The sequence below is a fragment of the Strongylocentrotus purpuratus genome, unplaced genomic scaffold (assembly GCF_000002235.5).
Source record: "Strongylocentrotus purpuratus isolate Spur 01 unplaced genomic scaffold, Spur_5.0 spur5_scaffold_16, whole genome shotgun sequence".
Lineage (NCBI taxonomy): Eukaryota > Metazoa > Echinodermata > Echinoidea > Camarodonta > Strongylocentrotidae > Strongylocentrotus > Strongylocentrotus purpuratus.
This window is the reverse complement of record NW_022145601.1, coordinates 11,621,945-11,633,248: the sequence shown is the minus strand read 5'-3', so window position 1 is coordinate 11,633,248 and position 11,304 is coordinate 11,621,945. Positions and strand designations below refer to the sequence as shown.

The 11,304-nt window shown below is 38.8% G+C and overlaps 1 protein-coding gene and 1 long non-coding RNA gene across 2 annotated transcripts; both read right to left on the bottom strand.

The window, feature by feature from the left end:
- Positions 1 to 364: 364 nt before the first annotated feature.
- LOC115924770 lies at positions 365 to 2,012 on the bottom strand. Its single transcript, XR_004064427.1, has 3 exons — positions 1,917 to 2,012; positions 1,316 to 1,466; positions 365 to 460 (listed from the first exon to the last, which is right to left on the bottom strand). It is a non-coding gene; the product is annotated as an uncharacterized LOC115924770 (long non-coding RNA).
- A 917-nt stretch (positions 2,013 to 2,929) lies between these two features.
- On the bottom strand, positions 2,930 to 6,774 carry LOC754148 (ankyrin-3-like). Its single transcript, XM_030987383.1, has 5 exons — positions 5,965 to 6,774; positions 5,810 to 5,887; positions 5,041 to 5,689; positions 3,469 to 3,792; positions 2,930 to 3,180 (listed from the first exon to the last, which is right to left on the bottom strand). Exons 1-5 carry the CDS (start codon positions 6,772 to 6,774, stop codon positions 2,930 to 2,932), a joined length of 2,112 nt encoding a protein of 703 aa, XP_030843243.1.
- Positions 6,775 to 11,304: the final 4,530 nt, after the last annotated feature.

Sequence of the window (11,304 nt, the reverse complement as noted above, 5' to 3'; positions counted from 1 at the left end):
CCTATCGTTTCAAGATCATGATGCTTGCTTCTTGTCTGCTCTTCGGAGAGCTGAGATGCTGAAATGCAATAGTAAATTAAATCAGAATAGCACAATTACAAAACATGTTTTCATCTTGCACTCATGAGAGTAAATCGCAAGATTAAAAGCCTCCTCACAACGTTATTTGTTTCGATTTTGTTCAAATTTTCTCAAAAGAAGGACATTGCTTCATATGCAACAAGCTCGCCGACATCCCATTTAAAGCGTGTTCATTTTGTACACTACATTTTTCACTTGTAGCCATTTAGGTTTCATGAAACGATGCCCTGCATATCAAAAGGAAAAATAGTATTAGTATATATTTTTTAAATCTTACATTTGGATGTTCCCCGTCCAACATCAGTTGGTTCAACTTTGCCTTTGGACGATGCAGATCCTGTCGGAGTTGATTGGGCACTTGGATTCTCATGCGGCACATCTGAATTTTGAATACATGATATCAATGTGATGAGAAGCGATTAGCCTAAAATGATAATTATTCCAAATTGGAGTCACTTGCCATGGTACTTTTGCTACACCAAATGAACTGTATAGCATTGCACGTACAAATAATGTACTACTAACTAGGTCGAGCGTACTCGCACCGATTTGACAAGATTTTTCCATTGAGTTCTATTCTCCATGATCTTTGGGAGTTCCTGCCTTTGTAGACGGGTGTCTTTTTCTAAATGCTCTCTCAGAGTCTTGTATAGCAACCATCCAGTTGTTTTACAGGATATTCGTCAATGTCCAGGCTTCTGATCCATAGAGCAGTTCATTTTCCACTGAAGCTCTAAAGAAACGGACTTTCAGTTGTCTACCGAGGTTTGATTTCAAGATGGCTGTCAGCTTGTTCAAAGCCGTCCAGGCTTTCGCCTTTCGGATATTCAGATCTTGTTTTGACTGATCAACCCATGAGCCCTATATAAACGGACTAGCATAGTTTCAATGATGTAGGTCAAGATCACTGGTACCAGCACTTAGTAGAATCATATCACATGAAAAAATGGTGTCAGGATCGACAAAACTGGTAAAGAGTTCACTTTTGTTTTCAGGAGCATTTTGTCCAGTATCAATAAAAATTCGTTTTTAAACTTCGTAAAATCTCAAGTGTTTCATACACAAGTCATTCAAAGTTACCTGAAAAGAAAGATTTTGTTTTTTTTACAGTTTGTCCGAATTTCAGGCAAATAACCATTCCTGAAACTGCACAAAAATACGATCTTCTCTGCCGGTACTGCCAGTGAGCGTTTTTAAGCCACCCCCTCCCCCCAAAGAAATTCATTGATATTACCTTTGTACCATACTGTAAAGCCGATATCCTTGGTGATTTTTTGCTTCAAGATGAAAGTGACGAGAACTCCGGATACTATTCTTTCACGTGGCTGAAGAGTGAACGGCATCCGATGGGTCGTCATGTCGAAGAAAGCACATTCTTCAAGTTCCTAAAGAAATCAGAGATAACCATCAATTAAGCGTATTAAAGGCCCACTATACACTACTCATAGCTACTTGCGCCCTCTATATAGCAAATAATGCCTAATCGGTGACCATTGGTCCCCTATAATCCCCTTTTTCTTATGTTAATTGAGAGCTGATTTGATGAGATAACCACCTGTCAGTTACTATCCAGGGAGGTCTAATCCATCCTGGCCAAATTAGTGCGGATAGGCTTTAAGGTATTGGATTACACACTGTTGGCAAATAGACCATGAGATAGCGCTGTGCAATGAACAGTTCATCAGTTCAGTGCCGATTTAAGGAACCTCTAGCCCGTGTTTTTGGTAATGTAGACAAATATATATTAGGCCATGCATAATAGGTAACGGACGATCGTTTGTCAGGATAATTTCCTTCTGGAGAAACAACGAAATCATTTATATTGTAGTTCTTACCTTGTTTGACACCTCGACTTCATTTTCCAGATGTCTGACAAATAGAGCTCCCTTTCCCCAATAAACACAGTACTGCTCACCGGGAAAGGCTACTTTGTAGTCTCGTATGGTATCCTGCAAAAGTTTGAACAGAAGAATCAACATTGACAGGATGATAATGAAAATGATAATAATAATTGCAACAAATAACGAGAACAAACTTAGAAATAAAGCTGTTCTTTCAGATGGCACTGCAATATACTCCAGCAATTATCAGGTACTCTGTTACACTTTCGTGTAAAATGTGGATTAATGTCTTGCCAAAGAACGTTAGTGCCGGGCTATAGCATTCGAACCCTTAACCCTTGGATTCAATTGAATGAACGACTATACCACGACACCTCCACAAAACAGGCAATTAATCTTTTATGGGTCTCTACATGATCATCTACTCCACGATGTGAAACGTTTATCCGGTTTGAATTGAATTGACAGTTATCTCAATAAATATGGTTATAAAACTTTTTGTCCCAATTCCAGTGTTTGCTAAACAAACAAAAATACAGTGTAAGTTCCATTGACTTACTATACGATTTCCTATTAATTTTAACATTTATTTAATTCAAATTCATTTTCGTGCACTTTAATTTTACCCTAGGAATTCGGATTCGTGCGAATGTCAAATTCAATCTAGAAATCCTGTCATCCAAGTTAGCGAATAGTCAATCAATATCAACGCTTGTCCATTTATTTCCGTCAGATTTCATTCGAATTCGTCTCATCGTGCGGTCCAAATTCGTCTTTGTGCAATCGATTTCAAGAGAATTTCATTCATATTCGTCGCATAGACAAGTCCTTATAACGAACGAGGGGTGTATTTGAATGACGCTTTGACGAAATCGGTTGCAAAAGGGCAAAATTGCTTCATGCAATTGTACGTTGGCAGCCAAAGATGACGAACTTGATTTGACTCTGACGAAATTAGATGCAAAATTATGAAATCGATTGGACAAAGTCTGAAAATGAATAACCAATTAAACTACCTCTTTCATGCCGTAGAAGTCGTCTTTAATGACGAGATAGATGCGGTTCAACACGTCTCTGTATGTTGACAGGGGAACGTATGGCGTACAGATGAGCCGTTTACCGATGAAGTATCTCTTGATTAAGGAGATAATCCACCATTCCGAGAAATGGTCTAGGTACAGAGTAAGGTGATTCTTTGCGACTACACACCGGGCAGTTTTGTCAAAAGCAGGAACTATCCTTGAAAATTCATCAGACGCTATCAAAAAGACACACATAGAAAGAGAGGACCGTGTTAATTTTTTTTAAGCAGTGAACTGTCAATGATCAGGGATTTAATTTCATATGATAAAGAAAAAAAGTATTTTTTGTAAGGTTTGCGGATCAACAGTACACCTTCAATTAAATATAAATCTAAGAGCGAATTAAAATGATTAGACGAAGTGCGGGAAATAAAAGGAACGGGAATTTACTCTCTCGCAAACACAGCGGAAGGGAAGGGAATTTATGTGGAAATATGGGATCTATAGTAATAGGAAGATCTTACCAGTCCTTCGAGTGTATAGCACAATTTCTGCCTTGTCTGGGTTGCTGAAAATAGCGCTATGCAAGATCTTGACTTCTACCGGAGTTTTAAATTGAAAACCAGGAGGGGACAGCTTGAGCCCAACTGAGATGATGACTTCGTCTTTTTCCAGGTTTAAGTCAGGTGGAATGGTTGTCAATGCTTCTGCTGTGATATATTTGGCTCTGTCCACATCGTCTCGTGAAATCGGAACCTTGATGCTGTACTCGTCGAGACTTATAATCTTTGTCTCGTCTTTGATGATTTCCCTCGGGAAGTGAGAGCTGTCTCGTGGACTGATGAGAACTGGGTCCTATGATCGGAAGTATGGGGGCATATCGCCAAGGTAGGCCTCACCACCACCGCGACGTTTCCGATATTTTTTCCTGTCCAACCCAAACAATGGCTGAACGGTATTTGTTGCTTCTCTTTCTAAAAGAAATTCATAGATATCCATATGGCCACACTTAGAAGCAAGGCATGAAGGTGTCCAGTAACCAGTAGCATTAAGTCTCCCCAGGTCTGCCCCTTTCCTAACAAGGTATTTGACAATATCAAGATGACCCATGAATGATGCGATGTGAAGAACTGTAAATCCATCTTTATCACCAAATTCAATGCCTGCTCCTTCGTTCACGATATACTCGACGACTTCAAGATGACCTTCTTGAGAAGCACAAGACAAGGGTGTCTTGCCGTTTTGGTCACATTTGTCGAGCTGTGCCCCTTTCCTAACAAGGTATTTGACAATATCAAGATGACCCTTGAATGATGCTTTATGAAGAGCTGTAACCCCACCTTGATCACCAATTTCAATGCCTGCTCCTTCGTTCACGATATACCCGACGACTTCAAGATGACCTTCTTGAGAAGCACAAGACAAGGGTGTCTTGCCGTTTTGGTCACATTTGTCAAGCTGTGCCCCTTTCCTAACAAGGTATTTGACAATATCAAGATGACCCTTGAATGATGCTTCATGAAGAGCTGTAACCCCACCTTAATCACCAATTTCAATGCCTGCTCCTTCGTTCACGATATACTCGACGACTTCAAGATGACCTTCTTGAGAAGCACAAGACAAGGGTGTCCTGCCGTTTTGGTCACATTTGTCAAGCTGTGCCCCTTTCCTAACAAGGTATTTGACAATATCAAGATGACCCTTGAATGATGCTTCATGAAGAGCTGTAACCCCACCTTGATCACCAATTTCAATGCCTGCTCCTTCGTTCACGATATACTCGACGACTTCAAGATGGCCTTCTTGAGAAGCACAAGACAAGGGTGTCCTGTCGTTTTGGTCACATTTGTCAAACCGTGCCCCTTTCCTAACAAGGTATTTGACAATATCAAGATGACCCTTGAATGATGCTTCATGAAGAGCTGTAACCCCACCTTGATCACCAATTTCAATGCCTGCTCCTTCGTTCACGATATACTCGACGACTTCAAGATGGCCTTCTTGAGAAGCACACGACAAGGGAGTCCTGCCGTTTTTGTCACATTTGTCAAGCTGTGCCCCTTTCCTAACAAGGTATTTGACAATATCAAGATGACCATTGAATGATGCTATGTGAAGAGCCGTAAAACCATCTTTATCACCAATTTCAATGCCTGCTCCTTTGTTCAGAATGTACTCGACAACTTCAAGATGGCCTTCTTGAGAAGCACAATGTAAGGGTGTCCTATCGGCTTCGTCAAATTTGTCAAGCTGAGCCCCTTCGTTAACTAGAACTTTGATAATGTCAAGGCGTCCTCCAAATGAGGCCAGACTAAGTGCGGTCCAACCATCGCCAGTGCTCCTATCCAGCTCTGCTCCTTGACTGGTTAGAAAATTTACCCCATCGATATTACCAGTTTGTGATGCAGTATGTAGAGCTGTATATCCACCTTCACCACACGTGTTAATGTTGGCTCCTTCTGTCAAAAGGTACTCTGCAATGCTTAGATGGCCACCGTCAAAGGCAAGGAGTAGAGGTGTCCAGTAATCATTGGCAAGTTTCCCCAGGTCTCCCCCTTTACTAACAAGGTATTTGACAATATCAAGATGACCCTTGCGTGATGCTATGTGAAGAGTTGTAAACCCATCTTTATCACTAATTTCAATATCTGCTCCTTCGTTCACTAACAGCTCTACCACATGAAGTTGGCCTTCTTTAGAAGCACAAGACGAGGGTGACTTGCCGTTTTGGTCACATTTGTCAAGCTGTGCCCCTTTCCTAACAAGGTATTTGACAATATCGAGATGACCCTTGAATGATGCATTATGAAGAGCTGTAACCCCACCTTGATCACCAATTTCAATGCCTGCTCCTTCGTTCACGATATACTCGACGACTTCAAGATGGCCTTCTTGAGAAGCACAAGACAAGGGAGTCCTGCCGTTTTTGACACATTTGTCAAGCTGTGCCCCTTTCCTAACAAGGTATTTGACAATATCAAGATGACCATTGAATGATGCTATGTGAAGAGCCGTAAAACCATCTTATCACCAATTTCAATGCCTGCTCCTTTGTTCAGAATGTACTCGACAACTTCAAGATGGCCTTTTTGAGAAGCACAATGTAAGGGTGTCCTATCGGCTTCGTCAAATTTGTCAAGCTGAGCCCCTTCGTTAACGAGAACTTTGACAATGTCAAGGCGTCCTCCAAACGAGGCCAGACTAAGTGCGGTCCAACCATCGCCAGTGCTCCTATCCAGCTCTGCTCCTTGACTGGTTAGAAATTTTACCCCATCGATATTACCAGTTTGTGATGCAGTATGTAGAGCTGTATATCCACCTTCACCACACGTGTTAATGTTGGCTCCTTCTGTCAAAAGGTACTCTGCAATGCATAGATGGCCACCGTCGAAGGCAAGGAGTAGAGGTGTCCAGTAACCATTGGCAAGTTTCCCCAGGTCTCCCCCTTTACTAACAAGGTATTTGACAATATCAAGATGATCCTTGCGTGATGCTATGTGAAGAGATGTAAACCCATCTTTATCACTAATTTCAATATCTGCTCCTTCGTTCACTAACAGCTCTACCACATGAAGATGGCCTATCTTTGAACATAAGTGAAGCGATGTATGTAGGTTAGCATCGACCACATTCACTTTTGCTCCAAGATTGGTAAAGCATTTAACCGTTTGCAAATGTCCATTTTCCGAAGCAATGTGAAGGGCCGTCTTGCCTGACGCATCCGAGCAGTTTACATCAACTCCTCCCGAATCCTCTGACTTGTCCTCCGAGTCGATTAATGATTGTATCTTCAGGAAGTCTCCTTTTGCTGCCGCTGAAAATAGCGCCATGTTTAACGCAATTCACACCCACAACGTTTTTCTCTTGATGATAATATATCACCGTGCTCTCCAAGCACCATGTTTCTTATTGTAATGTAACATTGAACTACTTTGTAAATTAGCCTGTACCCTGTAGTACCGATGATATTTGGTCTATTCTGAAGGAACACTCAAGCGTGATATATGAAAGCAGTACATAAATTGGACTTTGCATTCAGATCCGTATTCGGCTGTAGAAGTCTGCCTACATTACCGTACTGCGTATTGCGACAATACAGCCCTATTGCCTTGCCATTTCTCTGTATTTCTTTTGGCCTGAACTATACCTGGTTTTAGATCTGCGCGAAAGAAAAAGAACATGGCGGATCAATATTTCATAACGCCTCATTCATAATGATTGCTAGGTAGATCTCCCCCCCCCACCCCTTCCCACGCACTAAACACACACACTCAAACACATCGAATACTAGGAAAAATGAGAGAAAACAGGAAAAAGAGAGAAATACGAAAGGGAAAGAGAATGAAAAAGATATCCACATATAATATCGCTTTCCGGTAAAACTCTATATGAATGTGTAATGATGTATTCGGTTGGTGTAGAGTACTTGCTTCATACCTCTAGAATTGGCAGAATATAAACCAAATTTTTCATAGTATCGCCATCAATTAAGCATAATAAGATGCTAACAAAGTGCATGTTATTCGCCGTTCTCCATGCACATATGCACTTCATACTCGCACCCTTTGCTCATAATGTATTACTTTCATTATTCTCATATTGAATACATTCTCAGAATTGTGTTTAATAAAAAAAGATGGACTAACATCCTCGTTCTTGAAAATGAGTTCTAAAAATGAAATAGAGAAATTTCGATTCACGGGCTGCTCAACAGACAGAAGATGCCAGACCAACAACAACCCGGACACACTATAACATTGCCCCGAATCGCTAAGAATCGGACGATAATATACACTGGAGGACTTGGAAAGGGGTAGCGGGAGGGGTTGGCAGTATCGAGAGGGTTGCGGGTGGGTGTGAGGTTAGGGGAATCGATAAGGGGTGGTAGTGTATTGGTAAATTACTATGATTTTTATAAAAATTGATATTGTATGTAAATTTATGATTTTTGCTTTCGGACCCCATGGAAGAACAGGACCATTTTGAAAATGGTTCTGAAATGGGCTATCCAACCGTTAGTCTATACCTAACACATTTACTTACTTTCTTATCGTTTGAAATGTCTTTTATATGAAAGTTTTTTAAACTTGTATGTATATATGGATTTCGGAAATAAAAACAAACAAACAATTTCAAGTCCGTTTGCAGAAACATGCATGATATATGTGATAATCTCCGCACTTTATTCCGTCTCTGCCAACATTATTTGTTTATGAAACCTTGACGGATGAAGCATTGAGAGCTCTTTAGGACCGCGTTTCAGTCAATGCCCTTTTTGAATGAAAGGTATTCTAACGCCATTGGGTGTGCAAATATGTAATTTCTATACAAACTGAGATTCTCATAATATATTCAATTTAATTCGATTCAATTCATTTCAAACACAAATAAAAACACATATGATATAAAATATATAATATATACATATATATGTACGTAGGAGTGCCCAATGGAAGAAGGCAAGGAGAAAAACAGATAATACTGATATTTTTGTACACAACAAACGAAAGAATTGTCCAAGAATACATCACAATCCATTGACCCAATTGCCAATTTGAGATTCGCATATAGATTTAGAGATATCATTTTTCAAACATTCATAACTGCTTTATTATTTGACCGATTTATTCAAACGTTTGCAATCATGAGTTTCTTATTTTTCTGCTTTAACGCAAAATTAATGAACTTATAACAAAGGAGCGCCTATCATACCTATCTATAACGAATATCATTATGATATACATAACAGTTCAATTAATCCAATGCAATTAAAAAGATATATGTACATAAAGTATTGATAAATAGTTTGAAGAAGAATAAACGTCGAATAAAGGTAACATAAAAGACGAACCCCTTTGGAATTAACGTTTGAATGAGAAGGATCTCAGGCAAAACGTAATAATGTTCAGTTTTTATGAGGGATCCCCTTTATTCACCGCTATTTGTCAAGGTGTGTTAGTTTAATTAAATGCAAAGAATGCTTTCAAAGAATGCTATCAATATGTCTTGAAGGTTGCGTTTTCCGGCTGTTGCACCCCCCCCCCCTCCCCCAAGGAATAAAATCGCTGGCTTTGCATACAACAGGAGCTCATTGTTTTCATTTTCTTAAACAGAGTATTCAATTTAACACCTGTGGTTTCTGCTAGATGCTTTCAAATGTTGAATTCATTTAATTTGATTTCATTTGAGTTGATGTTAATAATTTCCATGTACATGTATATCACTTTTATGATTACAATCCTGTCAATGTTTAGAATTTTCATTAAATTTGTTTTTATTTGATTGATTTATTTAGTAACAGCAAATAAATACCATGCATTTCATACAACGGTATTTATATGTACAAGAAGAGAAAATATTGGTATGCAAAATGGGCGCCGAATATTTGCATATGTGATAGTATAGTATTAATGACTGCTTTGAGAGAAATAGTTGTTTTTATACGCTCAAGGGAAGGTTACAATTGTGCTATTGCCCGAGGCGTGCCGAGGGCAATAGCCCAATTGTAACCTTCCCGAGAGCGTATAAAAACAACTACTTCTCGAATATTAAAGCAGTCATTAATACTTTTATATGCCGAAAACAAAAGAGTCAACTAATGACACCACCTTGGCCTTTCTCTAGTTTATCTGCACGGTTGTTTTTTATGAGTGTATCTTTGAGAGTAGACTAGATCTAGATTCTAGTCTAAGCAAGATATTTTTACAATTTAGGGGGTGGCCGGCCCTGTGGGGAATAGAGAAAAGAACCTGCGCTTTCATATGACACCTCACTTATTGAGTATCACCTTCAGGATCACAAAAGATAAAGGTTTGAATCTCGAATTGAAAAAAAAAACTTGACTTTTTTTGCATGGTCGCGAAATGCACGTAGACTGCATAAAGACTGCATTGCGTGTAATCTCTATGGGAAGCCTGAGAATTTTTGTACACAACATCGGGTGCGCGATCAGACACCCTGACAACTAGATCTATTTTCGTCTACGTCTATGCTGGTACTCCATTTTCAGCAACTAAACGAACATGTTTATGGATAATTTCACGTACCCTTTTTGTTGTTCTTGCTGTCAGCGTGTCTTGCATTTGATAAGTTGAAATCTTGGGACAGTTTCTTTAGTCATTTTTGTCTTGTTTGGAATTGTCTTGTCTTGTATGAAAATACCGACCAATTCTTCGCACACGTACGGTATCCTTGATCGCTCAAACCATTTTTTAACATGTAAACCTATGGGGTAACCATGGAGACTGAACTATTTTCCCGGTAACCATGGTTACTGGGATTTTAGAACTGTTTTAACCATGGTTACTGGGAATTTTACAGAAATAGTTAAAGTTTATGAATGCAATTTCGACCAATCAGATGGCTGGATTTCTTAAGTGAGGTATGTAATCGATCCTAACGCCTAACAGCTAACCAATGTATTTTGTACAAGTAACCTTCAGAAAAAAAAAAGGAAAAAAAAAAAGAAATGAATGTACTATTGCAATCAATACTATACAAATATATAACTTTAACAATGTCTTACAAAATACGAAATATAATTGTTGTACACATACAGACTTTTTGCATGGATTTTCGATTCATGATTTGTTCATCAAATGTGTTGTAACATATTCTAACATTAATAGGTAATCAAGTAACTAATCACAAGAGACAATGGAAATCGACCATGTGTCGTTCTAAATTTTGGCAGACGTAATTGTTAATCTTCTGTTTGCCTTGTGGAGTAACTATACTCTATACATGTATACTCTTTGCACTATATATCAACATATGAGACAAATTTCATCAAACAGATCAAACATGAAAGTAGTTGAGCTGTATGAGTAATTCCCTCTCTAAATGAAAAAAGCACGAACTGCTATTTTCTGTGAATACAATATGCTTCTTAATAGGCTAACCTTATATTGCTTCCCCACACCTGTGTGATTTTATCCACGTTTTATATGATAATGGATAATGTCAAAGCACGCCTAGGAACAAAATGTTGCACTTATGATACACTGATTTACATAACGAATATGACTATTCCATGGCAGATTTCTATCATAAGTGGTATCATCAACCGCTTGGATTCCCTCTCCAGCTATGTTCAGTTTACCATTTATACCTGTTTTTACGCAAACTACTTATGAACATGATATAAGTTTCATTGAACTAGTTGAAGTTTGTTTATAGCAATGTGCTAGTTTGTCTGTGTGTTGTAAACTACTTCATCCACATTAATTTCGCACTGGTCAGCTTGATAAGTATGACTTATGTTAGAAACATTTGCAAAATTAACAGCAATAAATTGACATAATCAGTTAATGATGGCAGATCATTAATACAGTTAAAAACAAAGTTGGCCCTAGTACTGA

What these genes read in the sequence shown, in the direction of transcription:
- LOC754148 (XM_030987383.1), bottom strand. Translation starts at nt 6,774, where the DNA reads ATGGCGCTATTTTCAGCGGCAGCAAAAGGAGACTTCCTGAAGATACAA. An exon ending in TTGAAATTGGTGATAAGATG is followed by an intron (nt 5,888 to 5,964) that starts GTTTTACGGCTC and finishes AAAGGGGCACAG; the next exon opens with CTTGACAAATGTGTCAAAAA. An exon ending in GCTATACACTCGAAGGACTG is followed by an intron (nt 3,181 to 3,468) that starts GTAAGATCTTCC and finishes TCTTTTTGATAG; the next exon opens with CGTCTGATGAATTTTCAAGG.